Source organism: Equus asinus, chromosome 13 (assembly GCF_041296235.1).
Source record: "Equus asinus isolate D_3611 breed Donkey chromosome 13, EquAss-T2T_v2, whole genome shotgun sequence".
In the NCBI taxonomy this organism is placed as follows: domain Eukaryota; kingdom Metazoa; phylum Chordata; class Mammalia; order Perissodactyla; family Equidae; genus Equus; species Equus asinus.
In genome coordinates this window covers 1,341,660-1,365,022 of record NC_091802.1, presented here as the reverse complement: position 1 = coordinate 1,365,022, position 23,363 = coordinate 1,341,660, and the positions used below count along the sequence as shown (strand labels likewise).

General features: G+C 45.8%; 1 protein-coding gene across 3 annotated transcripts in view; it reads right to left on the bottom strand.

The window, feature by feature from the left end:
• The window catches only part of USP22 (ubiquitin specific peptidase 22), a 37,925-nt gene extending 24,049 nt beyond the window's left edge, over positions 1–13,876 (bottom strand). Inside the window, exon 1 of one of the 3 annotated variants that reach the window (XM_044746148.2) lies at positions 13,528–13,876. In XM_044746148.2, the coding sequence (XP_044602083.1) occupies positions 13,528–13,698 (171 nt within the window). In that variant the 5' untranslated portion in view covers positions 13,699–13,876. Of the gene's footprint in view, positions 1–12,573; positions 13,494–13,527 lie in introns of those variants that run through there. The other 2 variants (XM_044746149.2, XM_070482210.1) reach the window with 2 other exon arrangements.
• Positions 13,877–23,363: the final 9,487 nt, after the last annotated feature.

Below are 23,363 nucleotides of genomic sequence, written 5' to 3'. Positions count from 1 at the left end.
CAGTCTCACACCTGTATTTACAGAAAACGCGAATCGTGACTTCTACCCAGAGAGTAACTGCCTTAAGGGGACCTGCACAGGGACCTTAAGAACTTCTCTGGCCTCCAGAACAGGCAGAGTCAGTGCGGTGGGTGAGGCAGGACACAGGAATGCTCACTCCAAAAGAGTGCCCTGCGGCTGAGCCCCAGGTCAGAAGCCGCAGCAGACAGATGAGCACCGCGCACCCCCTGTAATCGCATGGCAGGCGCTCCTTTACAGGGGTGCTCAGAACACACGCCCAACCAGGCCAGTGGGAGGTGCAAGTCCTCCAGAGCAGCCCTGGGCTAACGAGCCCTGCGGGAGGGCCCCGAACAGCCCTGCAAGGAGCTGGGCACACCATCAACTCCACCGACAATTTTATCTGTGGACTCACATTCAAATCTGATCATTAAAATGCCATTTCTTCTTGATTAAGCAGTTACTCTCAGCGGTTACTTTTTTTAAATAATATGAAGAGTTTCTCTCTGCGAACCCCCTAAGGTTTAGCTGCGTCACGGGACTTCTCAACAGTAGCACCACAGACGTCTGGGGCCGGCTGATCCTTCGAGGGTGGGCGGGCGGATGCGGGCTGTTTCCACGCAGTGCAGGATGTTCAGCAGCGGCAGCAGAAACAGCAGGTCTACCATCTATTTATTCTTCCAACAATAAATCCAAGGACTTAAGTAACTATAAGTGCTTCCAGTAATGCAGGGGACATTTTTAAATTACACATACAGTTACGATGGACAGACAACAAACGACACGGCCAAGTATCTTGAAAATTTCCCTTTAGCTATGAATGCTGTTGGGAACAGACTCCTGGGGAGCCTCATCCATCCTCCCTCTGGGTGACTGGTCACGTGCGCACAGGCCAAGGACGCTCAGCCCTCACCAGTGAAGACAAGCTCACAGACTGATGGAGCCAGAAGCAAAGGGACCACCTCTCTAACAGCCATCAAGCAGCCAACCAACAGGCAACCGGCACTGAATAGAGAAAACAGAAACCTGTCTTTGACATACTCATAAAATCTCAGTTGTCTTCTGTATTATGATGTCTCTATCAGCACCATTCAATAGAACGCTATGATGCTGGAAACGTTCAGTAACGGCACTGTCCACTACGGCAGCCACTGGCCACATGTGGCTACTGAGCTCTTGACATGTGGCTGATGACTACAGTAATGGACAGCACAGTTCCAGGTCCTAAAATGAGCAATTACTACGTTACACACGGAGTTCTTTTCCTAATATCTGTCTCCTGAGTTCACTTCCTCCAGAAGCTAAATTAAAGCACGGCCAGAGCAGCTGGAATTAACCCTGGATGCCCTAAGATGTATCGTATTGACACCTGTACGTCTGAACCCAAAACTCCAGGCAGTTGGTCAGTACCACCAGAAACTAGTGAAAATAGTTAGGTGTTAACGTGAATTACTTATCCAAAGCCAGCTGCTGACTTCTAGTTTAGTGCACTTGCAGCCGCCACCGTGACCCATTCAACATCTGTTACAGGACGCAGAGGGTTCAGCACTTCCTGGCTGCAAGACACTGAACAAGTGACAGAGTTCTCTTTACCTCAGTTTCCTCACTTTTAAACTGTGGACATGCTCCTACCTCATACACCTATTATGAGGATTAAATGAACTGATGCTTTCAAAGTATTTAGGACACTGCCTGCACACGTGAGGATTTGTAGTGTGCTGACAGGGGCCCCCAAAAAGCTAGTGTCTGTCCTAATCACCAGAGCCTGTGGATGCCACCTTCTTTGGAAAAAGTATTTTTGCATATTTAATTAAGAGTCTTGAGATGAAATTATATTTGATTACCTGGGTGGGCCCTGAATGCCATCACCAGTGTCCTTAGAGGGAGAGGCAGAGGGAGATTAGACTGAGGAAGGAAGGCAATGTGAAGGTGGAGGCAGAGACTGGCGATGGTGCCAGAGTCCTCCAGGAGCTGGAAGAGGCCGGATCGGTTCCTGCCCTGGAGCCCCCGGGGGGGCCCCTGCCAACACCGCATTTCGGGCTTCCTGCCTCCAGAACTTGTTCTGCGCCACGCAGTGTGTGGTCATTTGCTGCAGCACCCACTGCAGACTAAGAGAGTTCACGTTAGCTATGAGTCTTCTGACTTCCTCCCACTGACCCTGAGATGATTAGAAACCAAACTCCCTGGACACTCTCGCCTCACGGGCAGTGCGTATGAGTCGGCCGAGGGGCTGCACGGCTCCTCCTCGAGCGGGTCTCACACCTTCCTGTCAGGGAGGCAGAAGGATTCTGGAGGCTGGCGGCTGTTCCAGGAAACTCAGTCTAGAATCTGCCGCTCCTGGAGGCCTTGCAATGATTTTTGGACTAAATTCCTTTCTCCTATAAATTAATTCAAGCAGCTTCAACAGCCTGCAAGTAAATCCTGAAACACAGCTAGGACCTGTAGGAACAGCAATGGGGAATCAACAACTTTTAAACCAAGAGTTGTTGATTTCACACAGTGCAGGAAACACACTGCAAGTCCATCAATTCAGCCCCAATATTAAGAACATTCCTTTGGATATCTTAGTCTCTGTTATCTCCCTTCTCCTATCTTCCTCTTAACCCCAAGAAGGATGGGGACGGGGCAGACGGGGCAGAAGGGGCAAAGCCCTTGCAGTCGACACACATGGGCTCACACCAGTGGGCTGACTCAGTTGTGCGGTGAATTCTGAGTTCAGCGTAAAGTACACACACGAACCAGCACCTCAAGAACTGGCACACACCTCAGACATCACCCCCGCCTTCCAACCACTGCCGGGCTATTAAACCCGAAGCTGCGAGAAGGAAAGCTCAAGTCTCATGCCTTCTTGTCAGTGACTTTTTCAAAGGTTCAAAATACATCTCCACCACCATGAACTCGGATGTAAGCAAAGGGACAGGTACGCACACTCCATTTTCCCCATGAACAAATGAAAGAACCAGAAGGTAAAGACTTGACCAAAATTAGACAATCTCCTCAAGTTTCCCAACCTCGGAAAGCCAGATTCAGACCTTTGCATCTCCGAGCTAAAACAGACCTTAGCATCATTCTAGTCCAACTCCTTCAATTTACAACAGTGGTGACATAACTGTAGTCTAGTGAAAAATTCACATTTTGGTCTCAATCCACAGTTGCAAGCACAAAGCTCCTGAAACCCTTGGCATTCTTAGGTGATTAGATGGATAGAGGCATCTTTCGTTACTCAAACAAGTCCCTTTCAACCATGTCTAAGTGCATGTCAATGAAGTGACTTCTGGAAAGCTCCTGGATAGCTCCAGATGGGGAGCGGCTGCCAAGGGAACCAACCATGAGAGCAGAGGGGTGGAACTTTCAGCCCCATCCCCCGACGAATGGCCAATGCCTCAATCAATCATGCCTATGTAATGATTTGACCAATGCCTGTTTAATCAATCGTGCCTATCTAGTGAAGCCTTCATAAAAATCCTTAACGACAGGGTTTGAGAGCTTCTGGGTTGGGGAGTGCATCCATGTGTGGGGAGGGCAGTGCACCCCAACTCCACCGAGACAGACGCTCCTGTGCTTAGGGTCCTTCCAACCCCACCCTGTGCACCTCATCTGTATCCTTTATAGTATCCTTCATAATATAAACAGGCACACATAAGTAAATGGTTCCCTGAGCTTTGTGGGCCATTCTAACAAGTTACTGAACCCGAGGAGGGGATCATGGTCAGCTGCAAGCACAGGTGACAACCTGGATTGGTGTCTCAAGCGGGGGCAGTCTTGTGGGACTGAGCCCTTAACCTGTGGAATCTTACACTATGTCCAGGCAGTGTCAGAATTGAGTCAAATTTGTAGGACATCCAAGTGGTGTCCGCCAAGATTGGAGAATTACTTGGTGGTGTTTGAAAGCTTTCCAGAATAATTTAATGGGAGCATGAACCTTAGCGTCAGACTGACCTAATTTCAAGGCCCAGACCTGGCATTTAACATCAGCGTCCTTGGCCAGGTTAGGACTTACCTGCCAATCCTACCTCAAAACTGTTTATCACGAGTACCAAAACCAAAACGAAATTACATATGAAAAATGCTTTATAAAATGGAAAATTCTATGTAAACATAAAGTACTACTGTCATAAATGAGAGATGAGTGAAGGCCAAGACAGATGTGGGGACCTACCCAAGGACACACATCTGTGTGGAAGCAAGGCTAGGGCAAAGTGCGCGGGCACTGCCTGCCTTGGGCTGTTGATTTAAATTTCAGATCACTTCCCAACTGTCAGTTACAAGCCCCTACAGGGAGTGATCAGATTATCCTGAAACTTCATCTTAACCTGCTGCTCCCCTTTACTCCCTGCCGTCTTTTACCAGAGCTGCTAACAAGTTACAATGAAAGTTACCGACACACGAGTCTATATTCTTCACCACTCTCTGCTGCAGGTGCTGGCCAACATAAAATGCGAGGCAAGAAAGAAATCTAGATATCGGTAAGGTAGGTCATTTCAGTCCCTGAAAACCAAGCTTGCTTACTTCCCATCTAATCTTCCAAGTGTCTGCTTGATAACGATCTCATCAGGCCTGTGCACTGAAGACAGCAGAACCTTCATAAAAGACACGTGACTTAAGATCTTGCTAAAGGATTAAGCTAATGTCTGATGGAGCCTCTGGCCTGGCTCCTGATGGGGTCCAGGGCAGGCCGCCCCGAGATGCAGATGCGCCACTCTAGGATGCGAATTATTTTGAGACAATGTAGGGTCAGAAGACTCAGGAAGAACATTTGACCTTCCTTTAAACTGCCTAAAAGAATTAAACATAGAAGGCCTGTTCCAGGAAAGAGCTAATACCATGAGATAGCTACAGTATAATGTAAAATAGGGTGATAGAAAGGGACCAACAAGCCCATTTCTGGCCCAGCAAAAAACTTGTTTAACAAACTTGCATTTCCATCTCCATATAAATTGTCTTTTTGGGGCCGGCCCCGTGGCCCAGTGGTTGGGTTCCTGCGCTCCACTTCAGCAGCTGGTTCACATCCTGGGCACGCACACGGCACCACTCTTCAGGCCATGTTTAGGCGGCGTCCCACATGCCACAACTGGAAGGACTCACAACTTAGATATACAACTATGTACTGGGGGGGATTTGGGGAGAAAAAGCAGAAAAGGAAAAAAAAAAAAGAAGAAGAAGGTTGGCAACAGTTGTTAGTTCAGGTACCAATCTTTAAAAAAAGAATAAATAACTAAATAGTCGTCTTCTCCTCTAAAATCCCAAAACACCACCCCCCAAATCCTCCTTTGTCTTTAGCTGAAGACATGATATTTAAGGTGGCAGCTTTGGCCAGATGACTGAGTTGCTCAATTTTCCTGGGTTTCTCCCATGTACACACGTTGTTAAACTTTGTTTGACTTTCTCCTGCTAATTTGCCTTTTTAATTGTTTGACCAGCCATAAGAACCTTGGGGAGGGGGGCGGGATTCTCCCTCTTCCCCCACACCACCGACTTCCAGGAAACACAGAGAACAAAAGAAAAGCTGAACTTGCACCAGAAACACGCAATCAGCAAATCCCCAACTGCGGGAAAGTCAACAAGTCACAGGCCCAAGTTCTTCAGCATGTCAACTGTAAGGAGAAGGAAGGGATGGAAGCAGAACCTGCAGATTAAGAGACTTACAGGACACATTGTTACCAAACCAGAGCGGGTCTGCTCCTCGGGGAGCTGAAAGCCACGCCTTCACCAGAAGCAGCTGTCACACAAAGTGAGGTTCATGTGCAGCATGTAAGGAGCCCACAAGGAATTATTCCAGAGCCGCGGCTCCCCAAGCAAGGGAAAGCAGGGGCCTTTTATCTGAGATGGGGAATAAATATTCAAAAACGAAGTTCCGTCACCACATGTAGAGGTGGGTATAAGCCTGCACAGGTGCAGCTAGAAAACATGCTTCCACATACATTGCATGGTACAGTGACAAGGCCCAAGCTCCTCTGGGGGTGGAGATCTCAACATGAAAATGAACCCTTGGGCACTTCCCGGCCCCCCTGCACTGGCGTCACTCCTGCGCTGGGGTCTGGACAGGCTCAGGGCAGTTGGTAATTGCACAGTCTCTTAACTAAAAAAACATTTCGAAAAACAGTTAAGCTTTTCCGAAACCTCTTTTGAGTTGCCCAGGGCAGTTAGTCGGTGTCAAGATCAGTAGAGCCATACGACGGAATACCGCTCAGTGACAAAAAGGAATGAACTGTCCATCCACGCAACACTAAGCGCGTGCTGATAACCACAGAAGCCAGGCTGAAAGGCTACATGGTGCATAAGCCGATTTCTACGACACCCTGCAAACCGCAGAACTAGAGAGACGAAGAACAGCGCCGTGGTTCCCGGGTTTGGGGAGGGTTAAGCAGGTGAAGCGTACGGTTTTTTCAGGGCAGTGAAACTGCTGTGTACAGCACTGTAGTGGCAGACGCATGACACCACGCATGTCAAAATTCACTCAACTTCACAGCACAAAGAGCAAACCTTAATGTACACAAATTTTCAAATAATTGCTTAGGCAGTCAGAGGATGGAATGCAGGCTATGACAAAAGAATCTGACTGTATTACAAATGTGGGACACAACCTCGCTGAGGGGTGAGGAGGACAAGTTACCTAAGTAACTCAGGAACGAGTGGGGAGTGTTAAACTGAAGGCGAAAGGAAGCATGCCTGAGTGCCGTACTCTGGATGACGCAGTTCCCCAGGAGAACAGAGGTTACTAATTCTGAAGCCACTACATGTGTAATGCTGACATTCAACAGTCAAGTACACGGATGGTGGACGACAGGGTTAGGTTTCCCTCTGTTGGACAGAGAAGTTACAGGTAAGTGAGAGGAAAAGGCTAGAATGATCCGTGGAGTATAGGATTAGAGCTGGGAATATCAGCCTACACTCAGGTATACTTTAATATGGGTGGAAATGGATCTCCATATACAGTCGTGTGTCTAAACGGAGAGGATACGCTCTGAGAAGTGCATTGTTCGGCGATTTCCTCATTGTGGGAACATCATAGAGTGTACTTACACAAACCTAGATGTTACAGCCTACTACACACTTATGCCATATGGTACTCATCTTATGGTGCCACCAGCGTGCATGTGGTCCATTGTTGACTGAAACATCATTATGCAGCACATGACTGCACTGAAATTGACGTAGATGTGTTTATACACATCTGTCTCCTAGCTCTGTCCCCTGAAGGCTGAGAAGCCACAACACTCCAGTATCAACAAGCACAGCCAGTGTCCAGACTGTATTTCCCTTTTTTTGAGAAAGATGAGCCCTGAGCTAACATAGACTGCCAATCCTCCTCTTTTTGCTGAGGAAGACTGCCCCTGAGCTAACATCTGTGCCCATCTTCCTCTACTTTATACGTGGGACACCTGCCACAGCATGGCTTGCCAAGGAGTGCCATCTCTGCACCCAGGATCCGAACCAGTGAACCCCAGGCTACAGAAGCAGAGCATGTGCACTTAACTACTGCGCCACCGTGGCCGGCCCTAGACTGTGTTTTCTAATTCCATTCTCCAACAAAAAGAACCAGAGCTCCTTGGAGAAACGGCAGACTCTAAGGCTAGGGCAGAAAATACACAAGGTGAGCCTAGAAGATCTTGCAGTACAAGAAAGCAGGAAGTGCTCAAAAACAACAATAAACAAAAAAATGACGAAGAAAGGGCCAGCCCCAGCGGCCTAGTGGTTAAGTTGGGTGCACCCTGCTTAGGCAGCCTGGGTTCAGTTCTCAGGCGTGGACCTACACCACCCATCTGTCATCGGCCATGCTGTGGTGCTGGCTCACATACAAAATGACAACGACCGGCAGTGGATGTTAGCTCAGGGTGAATCTTGCTCAGCAAAAGAAAAAAAAAAGACAAAAGTATGTCCAAAGGACACAGAAAAGCTCCCAATGGCTGCAGCTGGAACAATTTGGGCAACAAAATAAGTAACAGAGTATTAGATTATAACCTATAGTATCAAATAAATATCAAGTCCATACTGATATAAATAACTGAATAAATACTAAATGAGTGAGAAAAGACAAATCTTTCATACAGAAAAATTCCAAATAACACACGGATAGATATTCTGGCCTTCAGGAGGTGGAGCATAATTGCCCACTCCTTAAGTGTGACTTGTGCAGAGTGACTTCACTCCAAAGACGACAGAACTGAAAAGAGGGAAAAGAGTCCCTTCCCAGTGAAGGGATTCGACAGCCATGCGGTCAAGCTCACCACCACCAGCGATGAGTCATGCTGACTGTTTTACCCTGGACAGGACTTGGGGGGGACTTCACCTCTGTGCTCTTTCTCCCAATACCCGTAATGGGCTATGAACCAGGAGACAAACATCAGACAAACCCAAACTGAGGGACATTCTACAAAATACCTGAGCAATACTCCTCAAGATACCAAGGTCATCAAAAACAAGAAAGTCTGGGAAACTTTCACCATCCAGAGGCACTTAAGGAGACATGACAATTCAACATAATGAGCAATTCTGGATGAGATTCTAGGAAAGAAATGAGAGACCAGGGAAAAACTAAGGAGATCTAAATGAGGTACGAAATTTAGGTAATAACAACATATCAAGCTCAGTCATCAGCTGTGACAAAACCCACCACAGTAATGTAAGATGTTAACAATTGGGGAGATTGGGGCCCGGGCCCAAGCCCGAGTGGTTGGGTTCACTGGCTCTGCTGCAGGAGCCCAGGGTTTCACCGGTTCGCGTCCTGGGCGTGGACATGGCAACACTCATCAGACCACACTGAGGCGGCATCCCGCATGCCACAACTAGAAGGACCCACAACTAAAAATACACAACTATGTACTGGGGGGATTTGGGGAGAAAAAGGAAAAATAAAACCTCTGTATTATTTTTGGTAAATTCTCTGTAAATCCAAAACTACTTTATTATTAATTTGCGTACAACTATACACACACAAACGAGTAAAATAAACTGGGGAAATCTGAATAAAATGGGTGGATTGTATCAAAGATGAGTGCATCAGTGTGGACATCCTGGTTGTAATACTGTATTACAGTTTTGCAAAATGTTATCACTAGGGGAACCGAGTAAAGGTGCATGGATCTGTCTGTATTAGTTTTTACAAGAGTATGTCAATCCATGATTATCTCAAAAGAAAAAACTTCTGCATTTTAGCCTTTTACTTGGAATGGCCTGTCCCCTGCTTAGTATCAATGGTGTAATGCTTCATCATGATTTGAAGGATCCAATTTATCAATAAATAAAGCAAAAGTTAATTCCTAGAACAATAAAGTTTGAATAGGAAAAATGTTTATTTAAAAAAAAGAACACAAGGGGCCGGTCCCATGCTGTAGTGGTTAACTCCAGCACACACTGCTTTGGTGGCCAAGGTTCACAGGTTAGGATCCCAAACGTAGACCTGCACCACTCGTCAAGCCATGCTGTGGCAGCGACCAACATACAAAACAGAGGAAGACTGGCACAGATGTTAGCTCAGGGCTAATCTTCCTTAAGGAAAAAAAAAAAAAAAAGAGGAAGATCAGCAACAGATGTTAGCTCAGAGAGAATCTTCCTCACACATACACAAGAAAAAGACATATACAAAAAATGAACTAAAAAAAAAAATGGATGAAAGACAGGCGAGAGCTCTCAGCAGCACTCTCACCACCCTGAGTGCCTGGCTGAATCAAAAGAGATGACCTGAGTCACTGGTGGAGCCAGTGACATGCATGCATTTTTCACGGTTCTCGGGCTACTATCTACCAGATGGTGGGCTGCGTCACTCCAGGCATTACATCTAAGCCACGCTGAGGCGGGGTCGCATATGCCACAACTAGAAGGACCCACAACTAAAAATACACAACTATGTACCGGGGGGCTTTGGGGAGAAAAAGGAAAAGTAAAATCTTAAAAAAAAAGTATTTACTATAGCTACAAAAAGGGCTCTATGGTTTTTTTTCTTCTTTTTTGAGGAAGATTAGCCCTGAGCTAACTACTGTCAATCCTCTTTTTGCTGAGGAAGACTGGCCCTGAGCTAATATCCATGCCCGTCTTCCTCTACTTTATTTGTGGGACACCTGCCACAGCATGGCTTGCCAAGCGGTGCCATGTCCACACCCAGGATCCAAACCGGCAAACCCCGGGCCGCCAAAGCGGGACCCACACACTTAACCACTGCACCACTGGCCACCCTGAGGGCTCTGTGTTTTGAGGACAAGCTGCTGGAAAATTTTAGTGTCACAGAAACAGTTCAAAGAAGACAGAAATGATTATTTTAAAAACATTACCTGCCCCCCCAAAGTGTCTATCCGCTCAAAATATAACGTAGACTATGTTGTGTCATAATAACCAGTAGAACTGAAAATTCCTGATGTTTTTATGGCCAGTTTCTATTTCAAACACAAACCCTAAAGTGGTAAGATATTTGTTCTATTTAACAAATGCCAGAAATGCAGAGGAGAGTTCACTGTGGCAGCGAGGAGTCCTAAATCCAGACACAGTTTTACATTCAGTAGTTAGAGAAGTTTTACAGCAGTTTAAGCCTAAATTGAGCAGAAAGTTATCAAATCTGATCATGACATTCTCACTCTCTGCCTATCAAAAGAAGATCAAAGTTTGGATATAAAAACCACAACCCACCTCTACTTTGGACTAGACAAAGTTTTAATTCCCGTTCATCCAGGAATTGTGTCTCTAGTCACATTGCAGCTGAGACACCAACCTCAAAAGGCACCTGGTTCATTTATAAAGACTACAATGTAACTTGAAGTACTTTCCTAAGAAACTTCACATCCCTAAAACTGAAAGTGTCCTGAGCCTAGAGACCTGCTGAGAACTCTGTGCGAAGTGTCAAACGTGCAATGACGACTCGCTGTTAATCCTCAGGGGTGAACTGCTTCTCAGAGCAAGTCTTCCTTGGCTGGGCCACTAGAGTGCGCCAGAACGCAGTCACACAGGGCCCGGCGAGCCAAGACCGCGACTGCCCCAACGCTCTGAGAGCAGCAGGGAAGGCCACTATGATTCAGTGCTGGTGGACCACCAGCGAGACAGAGACCAGACCCGCGAGAGAAGTATTCACCACCACGGCGGTCCGCCCGGAGCTCAAGCTCTTACTGATGAATAATACAGACCCGGTTCAACAGCTTTCAAACCTAGCAACTGACATTAAAAGACATTAATCCAGACAGCCAGAAGGACCTACAACTAGAATATACAACTATGTACTGGGGGGCTTTGGGGAGAAGAAGGAGAAAAAGAAAACAAAACAAGATTGGCAACAGTTGTTAGCTCAGCAGCCGATCTCTTTAAAAAAAAGAAAAAAAAGACATTAATCCGGGCCAGCCGGGGGCTGAATGGTTAAATTCGTGCGCTCCACTTCAGTGGCCCAGAGTTCTGCTGGTTTGGATCCTGGGCGCGGACACAGCACCGCTCATCAGGCCACACTGAGGCGGCGTCCCACACAGCACAACTGGAAGGATCCACAGCTAGAATATACAACTATGTACTGGGGGGGGCTTTGGGGAGAAGGAGGAAAAACAAAAAAAAAAAGGTGGGCAGATGTTAATTCAGGTGCCATCTTTAAAAAAAACCAAAACAGTAATCCAAGTCATACATAGCAAAAAAAAAAATGTGATTTCGTCCTTTAGAAAATGAGGCCACGTTAATGACAGGTTAAACTTGACTCTTTCAGGTTTGTTAAAAATTACAGGGGAGGAGAAGGGGGAAGATAAGGAGAGAGAGAGGAAGGAAAGAGAGGAAGAGATTCCCCACTCAATCCAATGTGGAGATAAATCTTACACACCTCACATAAATCTCAACCAATTAACTAACAATACACAGCAGCAACATATCATCGTTTCAACCAGGCGATTTTTTTTTAAGGCACAATTCCATGAGCAAGAATCTCCCTCTGATCTAATAGAAATTTGTTTCATCTCTGATTTTAGTTCACTGTAAGAAGTAATGCTTCCCAACGCCACTACTGACCAAAAAAGAAAAAAAAAAAACCCTGGTGCTTAACAGTCCCTACAATCTCAGTGGATCTGTTTGCCCATAAAAAATACCATTCAAGGGGCCGGCCTGGTAGCGCAGCAGTTCAGTTTGCACGTTCCGCTCCGGGGGCCCGGGGTTCACTGGTTCAGATCCCAGGTGCGGACATGGCACGACTTGGCACGCCATGCTGTGGCAGGCGTCCCACATACAAAGTAGAGGAAGATGGGCACGGATGTTAGCTCAGGGCCAGTCTTCCTCAGCAAAAAGAGGAGGATTAGCAGTAGTTAGCTCAGGGCTAATCTTCCTCAAAAAAAAAAAACAAAAACACTATTCAAGATGGAAACTGCCTAACGCCTCCTAACCTTGCAGACGGCAAACTGCAAAACTGTTACACTGTAAAAACAAGGTTGATTCAGATAACAGTTTTATCTTATTTTCTGACTTGCAAATCATTAATTAACCTAACCACTTAAATGGGGCGTCTACCTGAAAAATGTAACACCAAATATAATTTCCTGAATGTCTCACGAAGGTGGAACAGTTCCGTGCCAAAGGCTCTTCTCTTAGAAGGCAGGCCAAGGCCCACCTTCTCATCAGACTAACCTTTTAAACGCCCTCCCGCGGAGCTACGAGGATTCTGCAAACCACAGCCGTGCTGAGAACGAGGCGGCCTCGCAGGTCCGGCCCTCAACGGCGGCACGACTTACAACACTGCTAACGGCCTGCTCGCTCACCACCTCCACCCACATCCAAATCTGAGACGGGGACGGGGGAGACGCCATTCCCCTACACTGGCTCCTGCAGACCCTTGATCCAGGGAGGGTTCTGCAGTTGTAACCACACCCTAATAACCCCCAGTCCCGACGTACGGTTCTGTTTCCTTGGCCTAGGTAATCCTAATGAACACTCTAGAATGACGTATACTCAGGATGGAGTCAGGGGACTGACGCACAGCAGGCCTCCGACAGGCTCCAGATAGTCTTAGTCCCTGTATTAGCTTTTTGTCCTATTTTTCCTCGGGGCCCCCAACCGCGCCCCGAACCTTCCCACCCCGGCGGATTCCTCGGAGAAGCCTCGCGGAACGCCGGCGCCCGTCGTCTGTCCCAGGCTTCCAGCCCCAGCCCGCAGGACAAGGCCGCCCCTCCCCAGGCCTGCGCTCGGCCAGCCGCGGGACTGGACGCGCCCCAAACCCCACCCCTGCTCGTCCCACCCCCGCGCCCAGAGCCCCGCGGGGGAGGGGGACGGGAGGGGGAGGGGAGGGAGGACTAAGGAAGGGTGGAGAGAAGGGTGGGGAGCGGGGGGAAGGAAGACTAGGGGGAGGGGAAGGGTGGGGAAGGGGAGGAGGAGGAGGAGAGGGAGGGGCGGGGAAGGTAGGAAGGGGGAGCGGAGGGGGTAGGAAGGGGGAGGGGAGGGAGTAGGAAGGGGGAGGGGAGGGGGTAGGAAGGGCGGCAGGAGCAAGGAAGGTGCCGAGCCCCGCGCCCCCAGCCCGGCGCGCGCAGCCCGCCTCCCCGCCCCCGGGGTCCGCCGCCCCCGCCCCCGCCGCGGCTCGGGGCGCACCTTGCGCTTGCGGGCCTCGGCCGTGCCGCTCCACACGAAGCACTGGTAGATGGCCCGCAGGTTCTGCTTCCAGTTGTCCACCTTGAAGCTGCCCAGGTGCGAGCAGCCCGGCGGCGTCACCACCAGCTCCGCGTCCATGGCCTCGCTGTCCGGCTCGGGCCGGGAGCCCATGGGCGGCAGGGCCCGCCCGCGCGCGGGGGGCGGCGAGGGCGGCGAGGACGACGCCAGCGCGGCGGGGGCTGCTCGCTGCGCGCCCGGCCGGCCGGGGACTGGCCGGCGGACAAAGCCGGGCTGCGCGGACGCGGAGGGAGCGGCCGGCCAGGCGCGCCCGCGCTGCGCTCGCCCGGGGCGGGGGGCGGGGGCGGGGCGGAGGCCGCCGGCGCGGCTACGTCACCCGCGGCCGCACTGCGCAGGCTCTGGCCGCCCCGAGCCCCCGCGGGCGGCCAGGGGTGGGGCTAGCGAGGGCCCGCCCCTGCGCCCGCGCCATTGGTTGCCTGCCGGCCGCGGCGCCGGCAGCAGTTGTCATTGGCTACCAGGACAGTCCATCTGGTTCGGGGCCGCCTCCGGGGACGCTGGCCGCTCGACGCTCACGGTCTCCCACCAGCTGGGAAAGGGGGGCGCGCGGAGGATTGGGTGACGCGGGCTGTCCGTCAGGGCACTGAACCGGTTTGCACCGGCCCGAGCTCTACTGCAAAGAGGCGGAGCCACAGGCGGGGCCGCTCGAGGCCCTGCAGTGTCGCCGGGTCTCGGCGTCCGCCCGAAGCCCCCCGCCTGTGCTCTCTGGCCGGCGGCGCCGCGCTGGGTGTCTGTCCGCCCCGTTGGCCACGGGAGCCGGGCTCTGGGACTGCGGGTCTCTCCGGCCCGCGTACCCGGTCCCGCGCTGCAGCGCCAGCGTCGTGCACCGCGGCCGCCGCTACCTGCTTCGCGCTGCTTCGAGGAAGCGGGCTGAGCGTGGGTCCCTTTACCCCGGGAGGCGGCGTCCCCCGAGGGCCTAACCCAGCGCCCTCCAAAGAAATAGGACTCGAGAGCGTGTCTAATTTTAAATTTTCTGATAGCTACATTTTTAAAAATGAAAAACTAGTGAAATTAATAACATACTTTAATCCAATATATCATCTCAACATGTAAGCAATATTGTAAAATTATTAAATGAAATGTTTTACAGTTTTTGGATGAGTTCTTCGAAATATGGCATTTTACCCTTAACAGCACATCCAGTTCCTGCCAGCCATGTTGGAAGTGCTAGCGGCTTCCATATTGGACAGGAGGGGTCTGATAGGTACGGAGGTGACGGAGCCAGGGCGGGGAATAAAACACATGCAAACAGTGCCTGGGGGAGGAAAGGCCCGAAGGATGTGGGAAAACGGAGGCAGCGTGGTGCTGCTCGCCTGCGCCACTGCAAACTGCTTCGCTGCCTTCCTGCACAGGTTGAGACGGGGCAGTTGCTGGCGAGGCCAGTCCAGAGCTATCACAAGTTAAAAAATAAGTAAAGACAACCTCCAGCAGTTAAAGACGCGGGGCTTAATGAGCAGAGGACTGAGACAAAGCACTTGTGTTTAGGAAAAATTGCCAAGCACACTTGGGCCTCAGGCCTTGGTGCTTGTTGTCCCCTCTGCCTATAACTTGTTCTACCCCGTATTCCACGGCTTAGACTCCCTAACCTCCTTCAGGTCTGGTAAGACACGGCCTTCTCAATGGGGCTCCCCTTGCCACCCTATTGAAAATTCCAACCCCCCAAATTCTCCATCCTCTTACTCTGCTTTATTTTTCTCCAAAGAATCTGTTTATTTTTTATTGTCTCTTCCTCAGTAGCGTGAAAACTCTATGAGGGTAATGATTTTTGTGCGTTTTATTACCTTCCATATCCACCAGTCCCCAGAGTAGTAGTGGCTACATGCAGGGTCTCAAAAATTAATCTTGAATTAGCTAATTAATTAACCCAAACAAACTTTTTTTAAGATTTTTTTTCCTTTTTCTCCCCAAAGCCCCCCAGTCCATAGCTTGTATATTCTTCGTTGTGGGTCCTTCTAGTTGTGGCGTGTGGGACGCTGCCTCAGCATGGCCTGATGAGTGGAGCCACGTCCGCACCCAGGATTCGAACCAACGAAACACTGGGCCGCCTGCAGCAGAGCTGGCGAACTTAACCACTTGGCCACGGGGCCAGCCCCCAAAACAAACTTCTACAGAAGAATCGAACAAGATGATTCTCAGAATAAAACACTGGTTAAGTAAGGCACACTATGGATATGTTAAAGAAAAGAATGTCAGTTTAATAAAAGGTGAGATCATAAATGGTCAATAAGTTAGGAATTACAAATTGTATGTTATTTGCATCTCTATATATTACATATGATGACTATTCCAATATCGCTGGGCTTATAGATATGGTTTGGTTTCAAGAATCTGTACTTAGCATTCCAGACCCCTAGTATCTATCAGTGAAGTTTTTCATCCACATGGTCATTAACCATGAAAGGATTTCTGTGCTCGCTACTTGAATAATAGATAATCACTTACAACACTCTGGAATCATAACAGCCTTATACATAAATAAAATGTGGGATATATCCTGAAGAGGATACGATCCCCAAAAGAGACATGGACAAAGCTGCTTAGTACTATATATATATTTTTTTAATTGCTCAGACACAAAATCTTTTTTTAAATTGAGGTAATATTGGTTTATAACATTGTGTAATTTCAGGTGTACATTATTATTTATCAGTTTCTGTATAGACTGCATCGTGCTCACCACCAATAGTTTAATTTTATCCATCACCATATAGATGTGCCCCTTCACCCCTTTCGCCCACCCCCTCAACCCCCTTCCCCTCTGGTAACCACTAATCTGTTCACTTTATCCATGTTTTTATCTTCCACATATGAGTTAAATCATACACTGTTTGTCTCTCTCTGGCTGGCTTATGTCGCTTAACATAATACCCTCAAGGTCCATCCATGTTGTTGCAATTGGGACCATTTTGTCTATTTTTATGGCTGAGTAGTATTCCATTGTGTGTGTGTGTGTGTGTGTGTGTGTGTGTGTGTGTGTGTGTGTGTATACTACATCTTTTGTATCCAGTCATCAGTCAGTGGGCACTTGGGTTGCTTCCTCCTCTTGGCTATTGTGACTAATGCTGCAGTGAACATGGGGAAGCATAAATCTCTTTGAATTGTTGATTTCAGCTTCTTTGGATAAATACCGAGTAGAGGGATAGCTGGATTATATGGTATTTATATTTTTAATGTTTTGAGGAATCTCCATACTGTTTTCCATAGTGGTTGCACCAGTTTGCATTTCCACCAGCAGTGTACGAGGGTTCCCGTTTCTTTGCATCCTCTCCAAAATTTGTTTTGTTTCTTTGTTTGTTTGTTGAGGAAGATCAGCCCTGAGCTAACATCTGCTGCCAAGCCTCCTCTTTTTGCTGAGGAAGACTGGCCCTGAGCTAACATCCATGCCCATCTTCCTCTACTTTACATGTGGGATGCCACCATAGCATGGCTTGTCAAGCAGTGTGTAGGACTGCTCCCAGGATCTGAACTAGTGAACCCCAGGCTGCTGAAGCGGAACGTGCAAAGATAACTGCTGCACCACTGGGTGGGCCCCAAAATTTGTTATTTTTTGTCTTGGTAATTATAGTCATTCTGACAGGTGTCAGGCGATAGCTCGTTGTAGTTTTGATTTGCATTTCCCTAATAATTAGTGATATTGAATGTCTTTTCATATGTTTGTGGCCATCTGTATATCCTCATTGGAAAAATGTCTGTTCGTATACTCCGCCTATTTTTTGATTGGGTTATTTGGGTTTTTTGCCATTGAATTGTGTGAGTTCTTTATATATTTTGGAAATTACTCCCATGTTAGATATATGACTTGCAACTGTTTTCTACCAGTTGGTGGGTTGTCTTTCCGTTTTGTTGATGGTTTCCTTTGCCTTGTAGAAGCTCCTTAGTCTGGTGTAGTCCCATTTGTTTATTTTTTCTTTTGTTTCCCATGTCTCAGTAGCCATGGTATTCAAAAAGATGCTGCTAAGACCAATGCCAAAGAGTGTACTGCCTATGTTTTCTTCTAGGAGTTTTATGGTTTCAGGTCTTACCTTCAAGTCTTTGGTGCACTTTGAGTTAATTTTTGTGTATGGAGAAAGATCCATTGGTTTTTCAGTAGTATGTTGTTTGGTCTCCACATATTTGTGACTTTCCCAGCTTTTTTTTGTAGTTGATTTCTAGTTTCATACCATTGTGGTTGGAGAAGATGCTTGATATGATTTCAATCTTCTTAAATTTGTTGAGGCTTGCCTTGTTTCCCAACATATGGTCTATCTTTGAGAATGTCCCATGTGCACTAGAGAAGAATGTGTATTCTGCTATTTAGGGATAGAATGTTCTATATATATCTATTAAGTCCATCTGCTAAAGAGTTTCATTTAAATCCACTATTTCCTTGTTGACTTTCTGTCTGGATGGTGTATCCATTGATATAAGTAAGTAGGGTGTTAAGGTCCCCTACTATTATTGTGTTGCTGTTAATTTCTCTCTTTAGGTCTGTTAATACTTGCTTTGTATACTTTGCTGCTCCTGTGTTAGGTGCATAGATATTTAGAAGTGTTATGTCTTCTTGGTGGAGTGTCCCTTTTGATCATTATACCGCTCTGCTTTGTCTCTCACTGCCTTTTTTATCTTGAAGTCTACTTTGTCTAAGTATGGCAACACCTGCTTTCTTTTGCTTGCTGTTTGCTTGGTGTATTCACTTCCATCCTTTCGCTCTTAGCCTGTGTTTGTCTTTAGAACTGAGATGTGTTTCCAGGAAACAGCATATTGTTGGGTCTTGTTTTTTTGTTTGATTGTTTTTTGAGGAACATTAGCCCTGTGCTTCTGCTGCCAATCCTCCTCTGTTTGCTGAGGAAGACTGGCCCTGATCTAACATCCATGCCCATCTTCCTCTACTCTATATGTGGGATGCCTACCACAGCATGGCTTGCCAAGCAGTGCCATGTCTACATGTGGGATCTGAACCGGTGAACCCTGGGCCACCAAAGAGGAAAGTGCAAACTTAACTGCTGTGCCACCAGCCCAGTCCCTGTGTCTTGTTTTTTAATCCATTATAACACTCTATGTCTTTTTTTTTTTTAAGGTTTTATTTTTCCTTTTTCTACCCAAAACCCCCGGTACATAGTTGCATATTTTTAGTTGTAGGTCCTTCTAGTTGTGCAATGTGGGATGCCACCTCAGCATCGCTCGATGAGCGGTGCCATGTCTGTGCCCAGGACCCAAACCGGTGAAACACTGGGCCAGTGAAATGGAGCATGTGAACTTAACCACTCGGCCATGGGGCTGGCCCCTCTATATGTCTTTTGATTGGAGAATTCAATCCATTTACACTTAGAGTGATTATTGATATATGAAGGCTTGATACTGCCATTTCCTGTTTTGTTCTCTGGTGCTTCTATATGTGCATTGTTTCTCTTCCCTTGTATTTCTGATGGCCATTTAATTTTCATGGTTTTCTATGATGCTTTCCTCAGTTTTCTCTTTATGATTGTGTCTCTGCTCTTATTTTTTATTTAGTGGTTACCATGAGGTTTCTACAAAAAAAAATCTCATAGATAACCTGATAAAGAGTACAACCTAATAATCATAAGGATGTTCATGGATCTTGGGAGAAGAATAGACAAGTTCAGTGAAAACTTCAACAAAGAATTGGAAAATATAAAAAAGGACCAACCAGAAATGAAAAATACACTAATGGAAATGAAAAATTCACTAGAGGGACTCAATAGCAGAGTAGATGATACAGAAGAATAGATAAGTGAGCCGGATGAAAGACTAGAGGAAATCACCCAAGCTGAACATATAAAAGAAAAAAGAATTAAAAAGAACAAGGACAGTCTAAGGGACCTCTGGGACAACATCCGATGCACTAACATTCGTGTTATAGGCGTCCCAGAAGGAGAAGAGAGAGACAAAGGGACAGAGAATCTATTTGAAGAAATAATAGCTAAAAACTTTCCTAACCTAAGGAAGGAAACAGATATGCAGGTACAGGAAGCACTGAGAGCACCAAACAAGAAAAACCCAAAGGGGCCCACACCAAGACACATTATAATTAGAATGTCAAGAATTAAAGAGAGAATCCTAAAAGAGACAAGAGAAGGACAACAAGTGACATACAGAGGAAACCCCATAAGGCTAGCAGCTGACTTCTCAGCAGAAACCTTACAGGCTAGAAGGGAGTGGGACGATATATTTAAAGTGCTGAAAGGAAAAAACTACAGCTAAGAATACTCTACGTGGCAAGGTTATCATTCAGAATGGAAGTAGAGATAAAGAGTTTCCCAGACAAGCAAAAACTAAAGGAGTTTATCACCAAGAAACAACCCTTACAAGAAATGCTAGAGGGGCTTATTTAAGTGGAAAAGAAAAGAACAAAACTAGGAATAAGAAAATTATAAAAACAACACTAACAACAATAAAATCACTGGTAAAAGCAAATATACAGTAAAAGTGTCAGATCAACTATCTATGAAGCTAATAGGAAGGTTAAAAGACAAAAATACTAGGCCAGACCCATACTCATCAGCCATGCTGTGGTGGCATCACACATACAAAATGGAGGAAAATTGGCACAAATATTAGCACAGGACTAATCCTTCTCAAGCAAAAAAAGAGAGAGAGAGAGAGGAAGATTGGCAGTGGATGTTAGCTTAGGGCAAATTTTCCTCACCAAAAAAAAAAAAAAAAAGGCGAAAGTAGTAAAATTAGCCATTTCCCTGATAAGAGAGTAACAGAGACACGTGCACAAAAAAGAGATTTGATATGATATCAAAAACATGAAATGTGGGAGGACTGGAGTAAAAGAGTAGAGCTGTTAGCAAAAGGTCAAATTTAAGAGATCAACTTAATGTGTATTGCTATACACGTAGGTTATTAGACATGAACCTTATGGTAATCACAAACCAGAAACCTATAATAAATACACAAAAAATTAAGAGGAATGAACTCAAACCACAAGGGAAGAGAGCAAGAGAAGAAAAAGGGAACAAAACAACTACCCAGAAAACACCCAGAAGAAAGTCACAAAATGACAATAAGTACGTTCTTATCAATAGCTACGTTAAATGCCACAATCAAAATGCTAAATCTACATCAAAACTAAATGCTACAATCAAAAGACATAGGGTGGCTGAATGGATAAAAATACGAGATCAATATATATGCAGCACACAAGAGACACACTTCAGACCTAAAGACTCTCACAAACTTAAAGTGAAGGGATGGAAAAGGATACTCCATGCAAATGGTAAAGAAAAGAAAGGTGGGGTAGCAGTACTTATATCAGACAAAATAGACTTTAAAACAAAAATTGTAGCAAGAGACAAAGAAGAGCACTACCTAATGATAAAGGGAACAGCCAACAGGAGAATGTAACACTTGGAAATATCTATGCACCCAACATAGGAGCACCTAAATATATAAAGCAATTATTAACAGACATAAAAGGAGAAATAGACAGCAACATAATAATAGTAGGGGACTTTAACACTCCACTTACACCAATGGATAGATCATCTGAATAGAAGATCAATAAGGGAACACTGGCCTCAAGTGGAACATTAGACTAGATGGACCTAGTAAATATATAAAGAACATTCCATCCCCAAACCAGAGAATATGCATTCTTTTTGAAGGCACATGGAACATTCTCTAGGGTAGATCACATATTAGACCATAAAACAAGTCTCAATAAATTTAAGAAAGCTGAAATAATACCAAGCATCTTTTCTGACCACAACAGTATGAAACTAGATGTCAACTACAGGAAGAAATTCAGAAAAGCCAGAAATACGTGGAGATTAAACAAAATGCTACTGAAAAACGATTGGGTCAATGAAGAAATCAAAGGAGAAATAAAAAAATACCTGAAGACAAATAAGTATGAAAATATGACATGCCAAAATTTATGAGATACAGCAAAAGTGGTTCTAAGAAGGAAGTTTACAACAATATAGCCTACATCAACAAACAAGAAAAATCTCAAATAAACAATCTAACAGTGAACTTAAAGGAACTGGAAAAAGAACAAATGAAGCCCAAAGTCAGGAGAAGGAAAGAAATAATAAAAATCAGAGCAGAAATAAGTGAAATAGAGACTAAAAAAAAAAAAAAATAGAAAAAATGAATGAAATGAAGAGCTAGTTCTTTGAAAAGACAGACAAAACTGACAAACCTTTAGCTAGACTCTCCAAAAAAACAAGAGGGAAGGCTCAAATAAATAAAATCAGAAGTGTAATTTCTCCTCAGAAATTACAACAGACACCACAGAAATACAAAAGATGATAAGAGAATACTACAAAAAGCTACACGCCAACAAATTGGATAATCTAGAAGAAATGGATAAATTCTTAGAATCATACAGCCTTCTAAAACTAAATCAAGAAGAAATAGAGAATTTGAATAGACCAATCACAAGCAAAGAGATTGAAACAGTAATCAAAACCCTCCCCAGAGTAAAAATCCAGGACCAGAGGTCTTCCCTGGTGGATTCTGTCAAAAATTAGAAGAAGACATAACACCTGTCCTTCTCAATCTCTTCCAAAAGAATTGAAGAGGAGGGGAAGCTTTCTAACTCATTGGAGGAGCCAATATTACCCTGACACCAACATCAGACAAGGACAACACAAAAAAAGAAAATTACAGGCCAGTATCACTGATGGACATCGATGCAAAAATCCTCAACAGAATACTGGCAAATCGAATGCAACAATACACTAAAAAGATCATACACCATAATCAAGTGGGATTTATTCCAGGAATGCAGGGATGGCTCAACATCCGCAAATCAATCAACATGATACACCACATTAACAAAATGAAGAATAAAAATTACATGATCATCTCAATGGATGCAGAGAAAGCATTTGACAAGATACAGCATCCGTTTATGATTTTTAAAAAACTCAGAATAAAATGGGTATAAAAGTAAAGTACCTCAACATGGTAAAGGCCATATATGACAAAGCCACAGCAAATATCATGCTCAATGGAGAAAAACTGAAATCTATCCCTTTAAGAACAGGAACCAGGGGCTGGCCCAGTGCCGCAGCGGTTAAGTGCACACGTTCTGCTTCAGCGGCCTGGGGTTTGTCAGTGTGGATCCCAGGTGTGGACATGGCACTGCTTGGCAAGCCATGCTGTGGCAGGCATCCCACGTATAAAGTAGAGAAAGATGGGCATGCATGTGAGCTCAGGGTCAGTCTTCCTCAGCAAAAAGAGGAGGATTGGCAGCAGTTAGCTCAGGGCTAATCTTCCTCAAAAAAAAAAAACAAAACAGGAATCAGACAAGGATGCCCACTTTCACCATTCTTATTTAATATAGACTTGGAAGTCCTAGCCAGAGCAATCAGGCAAGAGAAAGAAATAAAAGGGATCCAAACTGGAAAGGAAGAAGTGAAACTGTCACTATTTGCAGATGATGTGATTTTTATATATAGAAAACTCTGAAGAATTCACTGAAGAAACTTTTTGAAGTTAGTGAGTGAATAATTAATGAATGAAAGAAATGAATACAGTAAAGTAGCAGGATACAAAATTCAATTGTATTTCTGTACACTAACAACAAAGTAACAGAAAGATAAATTAACAATACAACCTCAGGGGCCAGCCCAGTGGCGCAGAGGTTAAGTGCGCACATTCCGCTTTGGGGGCCTAGGATTCGCAGGTTCAGATCCCGGGTGCGGACATGGCACCACTTGGCAAGGCAAGCTGTGGTAGGCATCCCACATATAAAGTACAGGAAGATGGGCATGGATGTTAGCTCAGGGCCAGTCTTCCTCAGCAAA